General features: G+C 36.1%; 1 protein-coding gene across 4 annotated transcripts in view; it reads left to right on the top strand.

Annotated features, from left to right (window-relative positions):
* LOC126869935 (uncharacterized) overlaps nucleotides 1–19,046 on the top strand; it is a 19,506-nt gene extending 460 nt beyond the window's left edge. Inside the window, exons 1-6 of one of the 4 annotated variants that reach the window (XM_050627165.1) lie at nucleotides 1,927–2,182; nucleotides 3,095–3,261; nucleotides 5,537–5,754; nucleotides 7,689–7,763; nucleotides 11,028–11,259; nucleotides 15,228–19,046. In XM_050627165.1, coding sequence (XP_050483122.1) covers nucleotides 3,102–3,261; nucleotides 5,537–5,754; nucleotides 7,689–7,763; nucleotides 11,028–11,259; nucleotides 15,228–15,343 — 801 coding nt within the window. In that variant the 5' untranslated portion in view covers nucleotides 1,927–2,182; nucleotides 3,095–3,101 and the 3' untranslated portion in view covers nucleotides 15,344–19,046. Of the gene's footprint in view, nucleotides 1–1,926; nucleotides 2,517–3,094; nucleotides 3,262–5,536; nucleotides 5,755–7,688; nucleotides 7,764–11,027; nucleotides 11,260–15,227 lie in introns of those variants that run through there. The other 3 variants (XM_050627162.1, XM_050627163.1, XM_050627164.1) reach the window with 3 other exon arrangements.

Below are 19,046 nucleotides of genomic sequence, written 5' to 3'. Positions count from 1 at the left end.
TTTTTGTAAATATAGCCCAGGTGTATGGGTGGTTTTGTAAATGTAGCAGATATACAGACGTGAGCGAATACGAAAGATCGGTGGGATGATGGCGCGATTGGCGATACTGGAGCTTGGACAGTTGGTCGAGGACGACGAGGAGGGTGAATTTATGGGGAGCTTGTGAGAGGTGTGGGAGCTTGGATGCTGGTCGAGGAGTTTGTTGATTTAAGACGACGTAGGCGCTGTAGGGTCATCGTATGGCGATAGTGGCGATAGTGGCGAAGTTTGGAAATTTTGGAAAGGGCGATTTTGCATAGACGGCTTCGTGAGAATGGCGACCTTTGGAAACTTCGTCATCGAGGACTACGACTGAAAAGGGAAAACGTATGAATGCTTTCGTACGTGTATATGTTACACATGTACGAAATGGAACGGATGAAGGACGTAGTGAAGATATACGAGAGAGCTTGATAGATGATGTTTGAGATGTTTCTTGATATAAGCGATGTAGAGAGGTGGTTCGTATGTTTGATGATGGTGGAGTTTAGATAATGTAGGTCAGAAAGGTAGCGACAGCTTGAAAAAAGAGCAGGTTCGAGTAGGTTCGTCGGGGATGGTGTTGGGTTCACGTTAACGATCTACGACTAGCCTTTTTGTACATGTACATCTTACTATGTACTTTTACTTCTGCTTTTATTTATACATCTTTCTTCTTGCTCCCTCCTTCTATTTTCCCTCTGTTTTCATCGTTTCGACCATACTGTTCGTCTTGAGTGCAACTCGATATAGTAAAACGCAAAGTCTGTTAAAACCAACCACTTCTCTAGGTAAACTCCAATCTTCATTGATCAAACAAAATTTCTCATTCTTTTGTCAACGCGTAGCAAGTTTCTAGGAAGTAGAAGATATGTAGGTCACGATGCAGAGACAGATCGAAAGGGAAGTAAAGCAAGATCTCGAAAGAGGTCTTACTACGGGCCACTTTTAACCCTTTAACGCTCAAGCCCGTGTCTCGCGCGGCTAACCTTATACCTTACAATTCTGTATGCTTTCAGCAGTGATTTATTTGTTCGATTCGTTGAAACAAACAGCATTATAGAGTTTGATGATAGCAAAGACCTATACTTTAAAACTTTCCGCATTATAAAAAGTAGTTGATCGTTTTCTAAATGTAACATAGACGCACCAGTTTATCCCAATGATGACTTAACGGCGTATTAATAATCTACGAAGGATACAAATTTATTTCCAACAAAAGTTCATCTGGCAAACAAGCAGAAATGTTGTACGACCATAGATCGTTTGAAATTTTATTAAAACGTTGCAACGAAAATAAGGAAACGATAGCCTTCAAGATCGTCGGATAAACCTCGTATTGCTAGACTTCCACGAAGAGAAAAAATTACATTAAATAAGAACGTAAACGCTAAACTGTGCGATACAAAAAATTGACGAAAATGAAAAAATTGATTTATCGAAACGATTGGAATTAAAAACTTTAACTTCGTAGAGCAACGAATCTGATCCTTTACGGTCAGTCTTCTGTGCTCTTTAATGGCTTACGTTGATTCTCGTGTTATACAAACCGAGAGCTTTTTTGTATCTTTCTCTCTTAATACGTACCTCTTACTCATAATATGTACCGAAGAAGCTTAGTTAGGAATTTTGGAACATCCTGTATAGCAACGAGGGACAAATCCATCGGAAGAAGAAGATCGACGATTCTGCAACGATCGGATAAAGAGAAAAGGGAAAAGATACGAACGTTAAGGGGTGAAACACTTCGCGGTTGCCTCGCCGCGCTACTGTGGTGTTTTTCATCGTTGATTCTTATTTCATCGCATCACGCACGCCCCCACCCCTGATCGCTCGCCCTCCGTCTCGTTTTTCAGCCACTTGCAGCTGCGCAAAATCCTACGAGAAGCCGCGGAGCACACCCTCCTGCAGCTGCAGTTGGCAATGCGATCGCGGTTCATCGTGAACGCTTCTCCAATTTCTTCTCCGCCAACGTTCCAACCAAACAACCGATAACGCACTTGTTTCTTCCTCGTCTTCGCCACAGTAACACGACAAGTCGATTTAATCGTTACATAAACCCATTCGTTGTTAAGAGAAGATTTGTCTTCCACAAGAATAGGAAATTTATTTGGAAAACCGCTGGGACGTCAAAAGTCAAATTGCTGGACTCGGCGTGGGAAGGGTAGTGCACAGACGTTGCTCGTTATACGACGATGAACCTTTCGTTCTGTACGAAAAGCGAGCAAGGAGTGGCCAGGACTTTTACCGAATAGAAATTTCCTTTGTTTTTGATTCTCGATGATAGATCGTTTCGTTCTTTTGTTCTTTCGCGGAGATACGGCACGTTTGCGTTGTCAGACGAACGCGGTCGTTGACAGGAAGGTGGATGGGTTTCGATAGGCTAGATAAAGTGGAAATGAAGTGAGGAGCGGAGGAAATGGCACATGTGCCGGATATCTTAAGATTCGAGAATTCGTTTTCTGCTCTGGCTCGTCGTACCTTCGGGTAAAAATCGTGTACGTTGTATTAATAAGAATTTCCGTAGACGTACATATTTAATAGATCGTTTGTAGATGTTCTTCGTAAGGATAATCCGTTTGTGTATTCGTTGCAATAGAAATGAAAAAAGCTGTAGCTACGTACAAGTTCGAGATTCTTTTCTTCTTTACGTATTTGCAAAAGTTGTTCCATCGTACGACGATATCGATATATGCATGAACAGGAATATTTATGTCGAGCTATAGTAACACCGCAGTAACGTTTCCAACATTTCTGTAGATTTGAAAGGAAAGTTCGTGCCAGAGCGGCCAGATCGAATCAGATATTAATGGAACGTTTTGTCGGGCGATATCGTTTTACTTTGGTTTATTTATACGCGTTGTTAATAAGCGTCGATGGAGTTAATCAGCTGTTTTCTTATTTATTGCTGGCAATTTTTTTGCCAACGTAGGGATATAAATTTAGCGTAGTTTCCTTTATCTTTTGTTTTCCTCTGCCTTTTGTTTTCTTTCACCTTTTATCTTTTGTTTGTCACGTGCACGTTCTTCGTACGGCCCGATGCAGTTAACCAGCTGCATTTTTTTGTCATTTCCAGGCGAATTATGATACACGTGTCGTCGGAGAACACTCAACGATACGATCGTGTGAAGCGCAAGGGCGCAGTGTTTTTGTCCAACATTTTTAAATCGAAAAAGCTGACGTTAGGTATGAAGATCAACGAGGACGAAGAGATGGAACGTGCCCCGAAAGTCGAGACACCTGGTAAGCCGAGAAAATGTTTCTTTCATAAAGCATATAGATATTTAGATAAGAGGTTTTCTGTTTTATCGCTGTAGAAAATTCACTCGTTCAGAGAATTCCAGAAGTTGAGATTCTTTCATAATAGAAGGGTAAAGTCGCCCACGTAAAAAAAGAAAAAGAAAAAGAAAAAAAGAAAATGACACGTTTTAAATTACTTTCGATCTATTTCATCCCGTACGTCTTATTCGAACGTTTGTGAGAGCGATTTAAAATATCTTTGATTTCATAGTTGTCCGGATATTATTTCTAGGTTCGTACCTTAAAATCGGAATTTTTCTAGTTAATATCTTCAGAGCAACGACTTTCTAGCTAATTGATAAAATATTGATATCGATATTCGTAAGCTAATGAGCAATTTATTGCAAGACATGCATCGAAAAGGACGACTACAAAATATCTGCAGCTCTTAAAAGCGAAAAGCTTCCGAAAAAAGCCGGGGTAATCAGCAGCTGAACCTTAAATATATCAATATTTTTTGTCGCTTAATTGCTTTCCCTAGAATTCGCTTGAAAAAGTGTTTTTCAAGCGGTGACACGTGCGAGAAAAACTTTCGCGCATAATATACCCTCTGCTTGTGCACACGTATACGTGCACGTACTACGTACACATTAAAGACGAGTGAAGAGGTAAAAAATATTTCTTTTGCCTGGATATATCCAGAAATTAATCGGATAATTCTTTCGCAATATAAATCCCACGAAAAACGAATAGGAAGATGTGAATTTATTTTTAATGACGTGAAAAATGAGAAATGAGAAATAAAACAAAATATATTCTATCGTATTTCAGCAAGGTAAAAATGACGATATATATATATATATATATATAAATTTAATTGACAGGTCAACCTTGCTTTTTGCAAGAACGCAATTTTCTTCGCTCACTTTTCTTTTCTCATCTTTTCAAAAGAATATAAATCACGAATGTTCGTGATGAATTTTTCGAAAGCAGAATGCATCGTCGAACTATTCGATTATTGTCGTATTGTCGTATTATTGCATTTGTCTTTCCGAATATAAATATACTTTACGAGACTTCCGAATGATAAATAATTAAGCAGTTCGGGTTGCAGATAAGACCAAACTTTGTCCACCGTGCATACGAATATCGAGCTGTTGCTATCGACCAAACAATTACTTTTTATTTCTCGAATCTTCGTTACACAACCAGTGACATAAATACTAAGCTTTTGAACGAGAGAACCGTATAGTTCGTACAGCCCTAAGGGGATTAAGATTTGCGAATTACCAAACGATGGAGAAATCTATATTTCTTAAAACACTAGCCTAAACGTTTGTAACAATTGCGACTAGTATTACGGCAAACAAAGTGAAACACGGTACGCAATTGATAACAAATAACAAGTCGGCGATAACAGGAATCAACACGCGTGTTCCAATTACGTAACGACCGTCCAATAAAATCTAAATCGTTTCTCTTCTATTTTATATCGATTCGACGGAATGCTTGAAAAATACTATTATTTGTTCTTCTTCAAGAACGATAATAGAAATTCAATCGATTGAAAAATTGACGATTAAACGTAGCGATAGCGGAAAATAGAAAAGGAAAAGTATAGAACGCGATATTCGCAGACGTTACATCGTCTTCGATGTCGATTATCTCGAAAACGGAGCCTCAGGTGAAAAAACAACCCGTGTTTGCAGTTTGTTTTGTTACGAACCACACCCTTTCGTATAGCTATCCCTCGCCGTATATTTCTCTACTAAGAAAAACCATTTTAGATATTGCCAATTCATCACGATCGACTATAAAACATCCCTAATCTGACAATTAGGAAAATTAACTGGATCGATTGGATATTTTAAGAAGCGTACTATACTTTGTCTTTGCTCTACTAGCGCTATGAAATGCGGTATGCCCGGTTGATGCATTTTAAACGATAAATGGAATAACTCGATATTATAATTCTTAAAAGTTCGTCGAATAGAATCGCTATCATAATGAAATACTATCATCGTTGAAAATTCACATCGATCTGTTCTTTTTATTTGAAGAAGCAATTTGGTCGAACAAACGCGATTAGATGTTTTATTATTATTCGATCGATAGACGAAAAGTAAAATAGTTTTTTTTTTTTTTGGTAATTAATTAACGATAATTAATTTTGATAATATTAGAACGGAATTCATGTGAGATGGAATTTCAGCCGTGAGAGATTCGAATTCATACGATTATAACAAGATTCTGATTAGTGGGATAATTTCTGTTCCAGCGATCATAACGAACGCCTGCAGGCGCAGCGGCAGCGAAAACGACAACCAGGTATCGAGGATTCCGTCGACCTTGAGCGTGGCAGCCGTCGATGTGGTCGTTGCCTGTCAGCCGTCACCGTCGCATTCCATTCTAACCTTGACACCTGGTAGAACACGAAACATCGATCAGGATATGGAGGCGCTTAGGCTAAGTCGACAGGATAATCCTTTCCTACAGGTTCGAATCGATAAGTCTCTTTGTTGCCCGTTTACAAACAGGCCAACGACAAAGACAGGGAAGAAGGAGAACGATTTCCTCAAGATTCAGCCACTTTTTGTCAACCGAGATAAGAAACGAATGAAAGAACTTTGAAATAATCAAATGCCAGTATCTAAAAGTTGCGAGAGGTGTAATTATTTTTTATGGGGGAAAGAGCTGTTTAGGTTTGATTAATGGCGATTCCGTGATTTCACTGAAAGTCGAACGATTGGTACTGGAAGGTTCTTTCACGGTTCTCACGATCCGGTTCTCGTTTTTTTTACGATTTAACCAAAACTCAAACGATCGCAGAATTCTTACGTCGTCGATGCGATTGGAAATTTGACATAGTTGAAACAACGATATGACAAATTATGATAATTTGTGGTAGAAAAGGAAAAAGAAAGAAGACAATGGACAGTGATTTTCCACGAATCGGTACAATTCAGTTTGCTCATTCACGGTTTAAAACCAGTCTTCGTTATTTCATTAAGCAGCCCGCACGCCATACCAGCATAATTCGTTCCTATGCAGAGTATACCGCGTATGGTGACTCATAATTTCGTACAAATAAAACTCATACATTCGCTCATCTAGGTCTTTTGCTCATCATGCTAGGAACATGAAAAAATCATACGAATCTATTATACTATTATTCGTTATCTAAGATACGCTATTTACAAGTCTTTGAATGAAAAATAATTCATTTATTCTAAAGAAGATTTTCTTATGCTCTTCATTACTGAGAGTAGCTGATTAGTAAAAGCGACTCCTCGCAAAGTAACGGTTTTCTGTTAATTTAAATTTGTATAATTCCAGATCAAATACCAAACCTGCAAACCTTCTACGATCTCCAAATATTTCTAGAATTTCATTTCTCAATTCTCTTACTCTTAACGTTTAATCTACAAATTTAATTCTACGTATAGATCAATGAGAGGTACATTCTGTAAAATCAATTAATCCAAAGATAAAGCTCATTAACCCATCCAATCACCACGTACCACTTTCTTCTTCTATTTATATCCAAAGGAAAAAAAAACCTATACCCTCTGTCCCAGTTTTCTACATCACTTCACATCCACCAATACCATTAGTATTCTATTTCAAACGCAATAATTCCAACAATCGAAGTACACTCGCGTTTCCACCAATAGCGAATTCAAAGAACATAGATAACAGATAAGCTGTTTTCAGTATGAACAATAACGTCTGTCTGTGTCTATATAAAATTATAACAGCCCAGCTAATTCGATTGAAATACGAAGATGTATTACTTCCTGTCTGTTCTTCGAATCCTTTTTCACGTATCATCGTGTATATTTGGACACATATTTAGACAAGAAGATGAACGAAAGGATCGACGCTAAAGGAGAAATGAGAATATAACAATGGGAAAGAATTTCACACTGTGATCAGTGAAATTTGTATGTGATCATTTTCCATTTTTAACGTTCCGTTTGTAATATCTGTTGGCTAATATCGTGCAACTTTTCTTATCGTATCTTGTATTCTTCCACGGTATAAATATGTATCAGACTGTTTAAAATCATAGATTTCTTTTTCCTATCGCCCTTCGACATCGACCATAAAGCGAATTCAGGATTCACTTTTACATATTTCAACGATACGATCGAATAAATTTCTAGTCTCTGCCTCGGTGATAAAAATCCTCCATTACCAGAGATTCGTCAACTCATATTTCCTGCACTTTCAAGCGTTCACAGATAAAAGATAACTCGATTTCCTCGGTGTGAGTCTCTTCCGCTTGCTCTCCATTACTCAAAGTCACACACGAATAAGTTTACGATTCACGCCATTTCCCGTGTCTTCGAAATTCCTCTGTCTCGATGACCAACGACGCCTTATTTGACATATATAGGTAGATGAACGATAGTGTTCGCATTTTCCAGGTACTGGCGAGTCGCGAGAGTCTGGTCGAGTCTTTGGAAGAGTCTGAGTCCGATGATGCCATTCTGATGTCTCAGGTGAGCAATTTTTCCCGTTCGTTCGCCCTTGTCTACGTCCATGGAAGCGTGAAAGAAGCATCGATCGGTTGGCCAGCTTGCATTATTAATGCTAACGTGAACTTGATAACGATGGCGAGCGATAGAAAGAGGAAGGGACCTGGCTAAGAACGATACGTCTTTTCTTCTACAGAACGGTCTTTTAGAATAGGTCGCGACCATTTTGGCATGTGTCATGGATGTACAAAGTACACGGGTTATCGAGGAACTATTTTTATGTATCTGCCTTTTAGACGTCTCAAGGTAGCGGTTTGATTTTCAGGCGATTCTTGTTATATTTGAACGATAGCACGGATGTTTCTAGTTATTTCAGAAATGGCAGCTAACTATAAATTCGTTTCACCTACTGGATATTGTAACGAATACTTCATTCGGGATATTTTACGTATCTTATTATATTTTTATATCTTTGGTGTATTCTGTGGATTTTTGTATATCTAAATTCAAAAATAATTCTCTGTCTTTTTTTTAAAGAATTACAAATTTCCAGTCACTGTACTCGCGTATTGTCGAAGATCGATGTTCAAAGATTCGAATATATTTTTCTTCGGTGACGCAGAAAATTCTGCAGCCCATTTACACCGATTTTTATACGTCAGGAACAATAAAAAAGATATCGCGGATAAGAAGCGGTTTTGAGACGAGAGGAATTTTTAGAAAATTGCTTGCGTGGCGACTGATATCGTATCGAAGGGATCACAATGCTTTTCTTGGAAGCGCGTGGATTACACCGAGAATCCTGACGTGGTATTATCGGTTATTGCATAAGTTTCTGAAGCACTATAATTGTTCGGTGCTAGCGTTCGGATAAAAATTGGAAAAATTGGAAAATGCTCGTAACTGTAACTTGAACTACATATGTTTGAATATACGCGAAAGAATGTATTTTAAAAGGATTATTAGTCCAAAGTATACGTATCAGAGTATATATTAGGTTGTCCGAAAAGTGTCTTTCTTTTACAGACACGTCTTTTCCAACGATGCATTTTTATACAAACACGAGACCTAATCTGTCGAACGTTGTGATCTTTATTTTGATAGAACAAAATGGATCCTACGTAATTCGATAAAATAATATAAAATGGAAAATGTGGTGCGTCCAATATTTCCTTATAAAACGAAAGAAACTTTTCGGACGACCTAATGTCATCGTTCAGCAATACGCGAGCAACGTGTAATCTCTATAAAAAGCTAAATTCATGCCAGGAAATTATTAGCTGTTCCAATAAAATTGAGTCATCACGATATTATTCCCACGATTCATTCTATGGCCGGTATTCTTAGAATAAAACGCAAGAGATCGATTTACCGGTTGTAGAATTAGTCGGTAATTATCGATCATTCATAACAGTTGTCCATTATAAGGGATGGTACGTTCGATCCATTAACCCTGAGCTGACGAGTCACGATTACAATAAGCCTTAGGTATAATGGCTGGTATACGAGACTTGATATATCTACTCTACCTAGATTCTATTGTCGAGCTTTCGATGAATTTCCGTAACTTCGATCGTCGAGGGCGGTAAACCCGATACTCGATATGCAAATTCGCAGAAAATAAAATAAAGTCGCGAGAAGATGAACATAAATTACACGATGATTCTTAAACTTTCGTATATTTCTATACTTTCCACTCGAACTTGCTGGATTATGGATATTGATTTTACACCGTTTAATTGCATCGTATAACAGCATACGTAAAATTGATTATTTGGCCAGATAAGTTCTGTCTATTTTATAGAGATTAAAGTGGAAGCGAATCGCGATAGCGACGTAAATAAATGCCAACTTTGTTTTATCATTCGAAGCAATTCGGGGAAAATTTTGCATCTTGAAAATCGACGTATCTTTCAAGTGGAAAGCAGAGATAATTGAACTTTCAGAGGAACGTCAATTACACCACTTGTGTTATCTGGTTATCTCGGGTCACTGCAAATTTTCTAATCTACAGTATTCCTATCCGAGTAGAGGACTCTCGACATCGAATCGATGTTTAATAGGAAATAAAAGCCAGATCGATCGCTAATCTTACGCGTATCTTGTTAGAATTTGTGATATAATAAGGATGCGATTTAATAGTTAGAATTAACTTTATTAATGGAACGATGGCGTAACTTCTAAAACCACTATGATGCAAGATATGGAAAGTCGATTATCGAAAGACAATTAGATTAAAGCATCTTTAATACAATATATACGAAAGTAATATACCGCAGTAGTGATATTCGTGGAATAAATTTATCTCTGTGCTTAAAGTTAATTTCGGTGCTAACAAGTAAATAGTAATAAAATGTCAAACTACAAATAGACCTAGACCTAGATACGTAACTAGCTACGTAGGTTGCTTATCAATAAAATTTATGGTACTGTAGTACTAATACTAGCGAGCGAAAGTTTCCTGATACTGTGAAACTTTGCTTGATAAATTATGTTAGGAGGTAAGCAAGGCCTGAGAAATTAATATTCCGCGCTGATTTTAATAGGAAGTACAGCTTTCTGAAAACAGTGGAAACGCTCGAACAACGAACTGACGTTCGATATAAAAAAAACTTTTGTCGTAGACTCTCCACTTATTCCTTTTCCTACGTAGAATCTTTCGTTTCGCATTTGTAACGTTACTGTTTGGCGGATGTTTATGCATTTACAAAAATTAACTGGCGTTATAAAAATTTGAATTTTCAAGTCTGCAATTTTATGGTTCAACGATATAATTACAGATACAATCGTAGAAATTATATAATATGGAATATTAAATAATTGGAATAATATACTGGGTAAAAATTAAAGAAGCCAGATACAATGCATATACGTAAAATCTGCAAAATCATGGTACAATCGGTCGAGCGGCTATTTTATGTACAAAAATAAACCGAAAAAGAAAAAAGTAACATTTTTTCGTTCGGGGTTTCCTCTCGCAGAGAAATGAGTTTCAAGTTGCTAATTGTAAATTTCGAGGTATCCGATTTTCAACATCCTCTATGGTTCCATTTCTTTAATTGGTTCCATGAAAATACGAATTTGTATCGACATTCTGAATGGTCGTTAAAACGTATACTGGATAAAAATTGAATACGCTGGAGTGTTTCTTCGCTTCGCTCTCGTAGACAAACGTAAGCTCCTTAATTTAATTTAATTTTAATTCCATAAAAATACGAATTTGCGTAAACATTCGCGGCCTAACGATTATTGAAACATCCTCTATAAATAGAAAATCCTCGTTTTCAGGAACTGGGCGACACCGATCCATTAACCTTAGCCCAAGTGCACGAGCACCTGGTACGAAGTCCACCGCCCGCATCGTGGCCTCACACCACGACTTTCCATTTTCCTCATCAAAATCAGAGTTCGTCGGGGAAGAACGACGTGCTGGCTCATTACAAAAGCCCGTCGAAGGCGACTTCGTGCCGTGGCAACGATCACGAGCTGTCCAGAAGCGAGCCATCCACGGATATCAGAGGTGCGAATCCAAACGACTAGACAGTTGTACTTTTCTTTTATCGCAACGGCGCTCCTTTCGTGTTATCTCGTACGCGTGTACGTGTATATATATTGCACATATGTGTCCGTACAGCTGATAGCTCTTTTTCAATAGGAATCGTTTGCGTGCTTCGCGTACGTAAGCTGTGGCAACGTAAATTTGGCGCTTGTCTTTGGCGTTGGGGTCCGATGCTTTCAATAAATATATATCACATTCTTATAATCGTCCATTCTCATGGTTGTTCGCCATTATCGACGTTAACGAGAATCGTATTCGTTGAGTGGGCCCTTTCGATGGTATTTTGAGCTTTTCGAATGAAATTTCGATCGTGGTAGTCGATAGATTGCTTTCAGTTATCACTAGAAGAATTAGTAGAAGATGCAGATAGTGGAGAATTTGACTAGTTCTAGATGCTTCATGCTCCGTTCCAAATTGACTTCATCACTTTCGAGTTATCAAGTTGCTAACTTTTACCTTGCTCTCGTTCGCTATTACAACTATTAAGAACTTATTATGTAATTTATGGCATCCATATAAAGTTAGCATCTTAGTTTTTGAGCTGATAAATTAATCTACCAACGTTTTTCTCGTTTCACAATCTTTGCAACAGTCTTATTAAAGTTTTCTCAGGTGATTTATGGTTTATTTAGAAATTAATCATTTTTTTTTTTTGGTTATTAAGTTAGTAATTTCTCCTTTGTTTCTTTCTTGTATTATTTTCTTTCCACGTTCTACGGATTGTCTGATGGATATTGTACAGTTTTTCTATCGTGATCTTCAAACTGCCTCTGTATCAGTTTCTACCTATTTCTAACATATTTTATCCTACTTTAATTATAATCTCTTTCCATAGAATATCGCTATAAATACCAACGTAATGTGTTACATATGCCAACCATTTTATTTAAAAATATCATCCTCCAAAGTACCAAAATACTAATATAATAAAGTATCGTTTGTTTTAGCAATCTGAAAATAACAAGGTCCCTTAGCCCACGCGGATATTTATGCAAATTATTAGTCGGTCGGTATACGCGTGTTGTCATATTTTAAGCCCCGAAACGACACACGACACGGACAATGCATTAAGCGGAACAGGAGCAAAATCGAAGCCACTTGGAAATTAAAATAAATCAAGTGTCTCATTAGAATTTCACACAGGAAGATCGATAGATGCAGGCGTCAAGGCCGCCACCAAGGTCACTCTAAATAGATCCATCTAAATAGAACTTGCATCCTTATTTTAATGTAGAAAGGGTAGATATAAATGTCCCCACGCACAAGTATCATAATCGAACAATCTCGTACTTAAATATACGTACGATTGATGATCGGGTATAAGATCGGGAAAGTGTTGAAGAACTTCATTTAATTCACATTACATCGTTGGCAAACTTGTATTGTTAAATTCTGTTTCTTAATTGATAGATAGCATAATGTCAAAACTATTACGTTATTTATGAAAGACACCAAGCAAAAATTGTAACATATTTACAAAAGATCGTATATATGAGAGTTTCATATAATTTAAGGCAAGGCCATTTTTCACATCAGAAACACACGTAATACAAAAATTTCAGATATTAATTATTCACAAATATCGGTGCAGCTAGAAAATGTCATCATCCAAAATGCTTCTACGATAGTACCAGATCGGTGGTTGCATTAATAGCCGCTGAATGTTTTTAACGTATAATCCTACGACGTATGTATATCGTTCCCAAGGATTATACGTCTAATCATATTCCCATTTTGCAGAAATCCTTCGATCTGTGAATAAATTAGATGATAATTATGGTTACGTTCAGCCAACAACTCCACATCCATATGAACGAGCGTGAATCCTTGAAAACGCGAAGAGCGCCGGTACCACAGCCAATATAGTGAAATATGGAAATCCCAACATAGACACGCTTCTTTAGGACATTAGCGAATTCATATATTCACGATTGACACTTATCTGGCGACCTTGATGCCCGCGGCGCTCACAAACGTACAGACGCGATCGATTTCACTTTATTTTTAACCTGCATAAATTAATGGTACGTGACATGGTGGGCGTGCCTTGACTTTCGATCGGTTCTTCACCGACTTTCCGCTGGTAGAAAATATTTTCGCCCCTGCGGTGCATTTCCCTTCGGTTAAAGGGAACTATTCTATTCCAAGACGCGCCTCTCTAAACCTCCCCCAGAATTTTTTTTCAAAGATCCTATACAGCTTTTTCATTACCGTTCTGCGTATATATATCTATGTACGTTTAAGTAATATTTATAAATTTTCTTGTAAGAAAATAATCAAACCTGCGGATAGTGTGGATCCTGAAGAATGTATTTTCATGGCGTCTGTGGTTTTGTATACGCTTCTACTTTGAAATAAAAAGATTGGGAAGATTCTTGATCCGAACGAGGAGCAGGGTTACACGCGAAATCAAAATAATGGCGATAATTTCGAAAGTTCGACTAGCGATCTTTTCACCTTTCGCGCTTTTCGCGGATTAAAAGAATTAAGAAAAAAAAAGAAGCTACTAATAGGAATATTTAACGATCATATTTGTTGCCTCGTTATTACATATTATTATCAATTATTATTAAATATCAATATTATTATCAAGTATCAATGATTAAGAGTATTATCAAATATCAATTAAGCACGCAATAATAAGGCAGCGAAAATAACATTGGAACACGAGCATTATATATAAATTATAATAAAATCAAGACAAGATAAAGATTGATTGACTCTCTGACAGGGCAGCGCGTGTCGCACGATCGTCGCTACTTCCTTTATTCTTTCTTGTTGGTTGATTTACTGTCGTTGGTGAAAACGCGCGTGACTGATTCTAATCGCCCCCAGCTTGTCGCATTGCGCGATTTTTTATGCCGTCCGTTCGTGGCTCATATGCACGCACGTGAGACATCGTATTTTTTATCTAGGCCAGTAACCCCGGCTCGCTTGCTACGCTTTAATGTTTCAGAAATGTTCTAACAAGCAGAGAATTAATTTACAAGAATTAACGAGGGGCAAACCAATAAACGTACTTTCTTAAACAGCTTTCACGTTCTACATTTTCAATCAAATTGATAAGAAAAATCACAACTTAATGAGTTTTTATTTTAAGGATTACTGATGCTGTTAAGAAAACTACTAAAACATTATCAGCGTATAATGGAAATTACATAAATATTATTTCAGTAATATATTGCTATGTAACATGGGTATTTATAATATTCATTACATAAAAGCGAGAATGTTACTAGCTTCAAAATTTCTGATGCACGAGAAGTACACCTACAGCTATGTAATCCGCGATGTATCGTTGCATGCGCCTGCACGTATGCAACCATCGATGTAACGAACATGCAGCTATGTCACGTCGTATTAATATTCAACTTGTTTAGCATATAGTTTCTATAATTTACAATTCTTCAGCTACTTAACGCTAGAACTACTATAAAACTTGTATCGAAGAAGTTGAAATGAAATGAAAGATATGTGAAAAAATATAATCCGAGAAAAAAAAGGAAGCTTTCATAAAAAAATATTCATATCCTCAAAAATGCATTATTGTAAATCTATAAAATTTATAGAAAAAATTACTACGTGATCATTTTAATCGCTCTGGTAGTTCTAACGTTGAACACTAAAATAAAATTTCTTTCTGTCTTCTCTCGTTGTGTCTAAGGTATAGGTCTGTTAGGTGAGAGCCTTACTGAAGAGTCCACGCACTAGCAGATCTTGGACGAAACACTCACTAAAATAAAATTTGGGATTAAAACCAAGGTCGAAATATAGAGGAATTCTTTATAAAAAATTGAACTATCCGAGACACGAACCTCTTTCTTCTTTTCAAACTTTGAATAAAGTAGAAAGATAGAGAAGCAAACATTATTAAATATTAAATGACACCGTTTTGATGAAAACATTGGATTTCTATTGAAATTTTTCAGATCGCCACTCACACACATTTTCGTTGTTGCACCCAACGCCGATTCGTTCATTGTCGGACGTTCGACGGCTTCACAGATCAGCGGACGACAGTGTGCAATTGATGTCGAGCGAATAAAACGCTAATGCATTCCGGTCCGCGACCGGATCGAGATGACTTCTCGCATTCAGAACACGAACCGTGCTTTGTCGGTGCTAAAACGTCTGCTGAAAGTTCCCGGATTGTTTCGGAGGAGCGTGTCCACGAGGAAAGGGCACTCGGAAGCTCCTTGACGAGTTCACGCATGATCGAGGTTCGCCGAAACGATTCTCGAGTCGCGAGTCTCGAGATGTCAACGATTCTTCGATTCTGTTGAAAGAATCGTATCGAAGTTGACTCACAGGTTCGTTTGATAACGGAAGCGAAAGTTTCAAGTTTAACGTCAGTTTGGTGCGGAAAGAATTTCGAACGTTCTGTACTTCGTGATCTGTGTTTACGGAGAATGTACCAATTGATGAAGATTTGTAGATTGTCTCGTTGTGTCACAGGTTAGGTATGCTCTGTTTCGGATGAAATGAAAAGTGTCCCTATTACGTAATCGAAACATCACGGTGAGAATCGAAATCACAAAGAGAAAGAGAGATAGATGGAGGGAATATTATTGAAATTCTTTTATTCGTTTTGATATGTTGAATGAGACCAGAGATCAAAGTAAAATGTATGTAACAAACGCACGCGCGCATTTGATAAGTTATCAATGCAGCATAATTTTAAACCCTTGCACGCAATGTGCTCGTATTTAACGACAAAAGATTTAGCTACATGATCTAATGTCAAAGAAAGCGATATCTATTTTCGTTTCATGTAAAAGTTTAAAATCTAAATCTAATTTTAGACTCTGAAAGATATTTTCCAAGATAAAAATCAAGTAAAAATATTTATTCGAATTATCAAATCCTCGACGACCCTAACGTACCGCTTTTTTCTGCAAGTTTGCTCGCATATTCCAAGAAATTAGACGAGTAAGACTCATTGTTGTGAAGTGAAATTTGATTACACTCGCTCACTGATGTAGGCGGAATTAAGCTATTACTTATTAAAGTAGTACAAAGTAGTGTTATTACTAAAAATCAGGGAATTTAGATGCTGCCAAAATTTAGAGATATTTTTATCCAATATGCAAAATTATAGATGTTTTTAAGTATCAATTTGTAAGACGATATATTTATATTTATAAATTACGAGAAAAAGCTTCTAAATTTTTACACTGTCGTTTTCCCTAAATAATTTATTTTTAGTGTTATAACGTATTTGCAAGTCGATGAGTGAGTGTAATTCAGAAAATTTTTCTAGAAACCGGTCTTTGTTTCAATTATAAATTAGTCTGACATATTTACCGACCGAGCCTAGCGTATTTGAACTAGCGCGCAATTCAACAATCAATCATAACGTAACGACATAAATAGAGAGGCCTATGTTTGATCAAAGACAATTATCTTTATTATCATTCGAATTGAGAAATTGTAACAATGTTTCTGGTTTCTTCCGTGCGCGTGTTTCAAACCAATTCGTACTTACATATTAATACGTATGCTTGTTTGTAATTAATTTCAATCACGTAGCCATGAGAAACAGGAATAAAGTGGTGTTTTAATTGTTGCAATAATTGCAATACAGGTCGCAATTAGTTAATTTAAACGGTAGTATAAAATACTATCCTTGTATCTTGGAATTTTCTGTCAACAATATCATTTATTTTTCACTTAAAAATTTTGCAAAAAAATAGCAGTGAGATATCAGCATTTACTGTGGATAAACGTATAATATTTACAATATCATATATAATTTAGGAAGATATTGATTGTTCGAATTTTTTGTAATCAAGTTTGCAAATAGCATATTTTTATTTAAAATATTATTTCGCAAAATCATGAAAGAATAATATATCGTTATTATGTATCATGAATAACTTCTTTTATGATTGCTTTAATTGCATCGAGACGAGTTATCGAGCTTACATTGTTGCTGTTATTGTTAATTAGTCTATATTTATTCTGCACAAATTATTTTTTATCAATAGGACATATACATATTTTCGACGTTATCATAGGATAAAGAAGGTAGCATGTAAACCATGCTTCTTTTAGCATATATTTATTAACATATACCGTGAAAAAAATGCAGAACGTTTCCAGGTAAAAAGTTATTTGTAGCGCTGACGATGCGCCAAAAGTATAGGCCTGATCATGAATAATAAACTAACACGTAATCATAGCTTAAGAATCTTTTTTTACGTAAATAAGAATGGGAGAAGTGTTGTCGATATTTCGAACGATTAATGTGCATCGTCTGAAGATGATACACTTTTAAAGTCGAAAATATTTTTTTAACGTTGCGATATCATTTCACATAGCATAAATACTGACGAGTAGTAGATATGTATGTACTTGTTAAGACTACTTTCGGCTTTCAACGCACATAACCTGTACCTTTTTCACATATTGTTTTGAAGTTGAAACAACAGTTTAAGAATTTCGACGAACAATCCTATTTTATACAGTACACGAACAGTCTCATATTGAAGATAAAATATGTTTCACTTGAAAACTGGCGTAAATCAATTGCTTCAAAAAATTGCAACTACGATTACAGACAGCGAGTAAACAAATAATCCTGCTACGTCTTTTGGGTCGTTTTCGACTTGATCAATTGTATATAAAAAAAAGGAATGTCTTAAGTTTGAAGGAAGAGCGAAAAAATCGTTGTTCTTTGTTTATTGAAACAAGAAAAAAATTGGAATATAATTCAAAGATTATAGTAGAGTTAAAAGATTAAGATCATAGTAAATAAAATTTTAGCAGGGTTTATACAAAACTTTCAGAACAGTAGCATATAAGAAAAAGGAAAAGATCTAGAAAGTTATTGCGATTATTATTGTAACTATAGTGTCCAATTGACTTGGCCATTGAGAATTGAGATTATTTCTATTAATATATGCGATATTAGATACACTATACACGTGTATTAGAGGCTCCAGACAATTTCGTCTTCGTCCGGATGTCAAACAGGTAAAAATATGAAAAACGAAAAAAAAAAAAAACAGTAGAGAGACTTATATGATATAATCTAGTCGAATATAACATATATACCGAGGACTGTGTTGTCACTTTTAAGCGAATATTAAATGAATACTTGTTCGGGTAATTATTCGAGCGTTGAATAATCAATGACGGCGAGGTTAGGGCGCGAATATTATTACTAAGTGAACTGAGGTTACTTTTATCGGAAAGTGATGTTGAATGTTACAATAGACCCTCGATTTGACGGATTTTTTATTCAAATAAACTTCGAACTTAACTTGCAACTTTGTTTTTTTTTTATATTTTCTATATTGACTAAAAATTTCTTCGATTCTTAAATATTTAATAACCGTTGCTCTAATTAATCCTTAAAATCAAGGGTTTACTGTATTTATATAATGAAACTTCACACGCGGTTGCTTTGTTTTATTTTTTAATTTAAGAAGCACTGTTCGCAAAAATGTTACAAATTGTACTCCCGCATCTTACAATTAGTTCAAAACTAAGACATGGATTTAATAAGACGAATTGAAAATAAATTTTAAATTACGCAAAAGATACTAAATATACGTTACTTGTTGATAAAAAAGGGTAATAACTTTATTTTAAGATGATTGTAAAATATTTATTTAAATTTTTCGCCACTGTTGTCATCTGTTAATCGATTTATCAAATTTTATGCTGTGCAAGTAATTACTAGAATGAATCTTTGTTCGTTTGGATTTTTATCGAAATAAAAGTTTGATTCTTTATACGACGGT

This window comes from Bombus huntii, chromosome 10 (assembly GCF_024542735.1).
Source record: "Bombus huntii isolate Logan2020A chromosome 10, iyBomHunt1.1, whole genome shotgun sequence".
Taxonomy (NCBI): domain Eukaryota; kingdom Metazoa; phylum Arthropoda; class Insecta; order Hymenoptera; family Apidae; genus Bombus; species Bombus huntii.
This window is presented reverse-complemented; position numbering and strand designations above follow the sequence as displayed.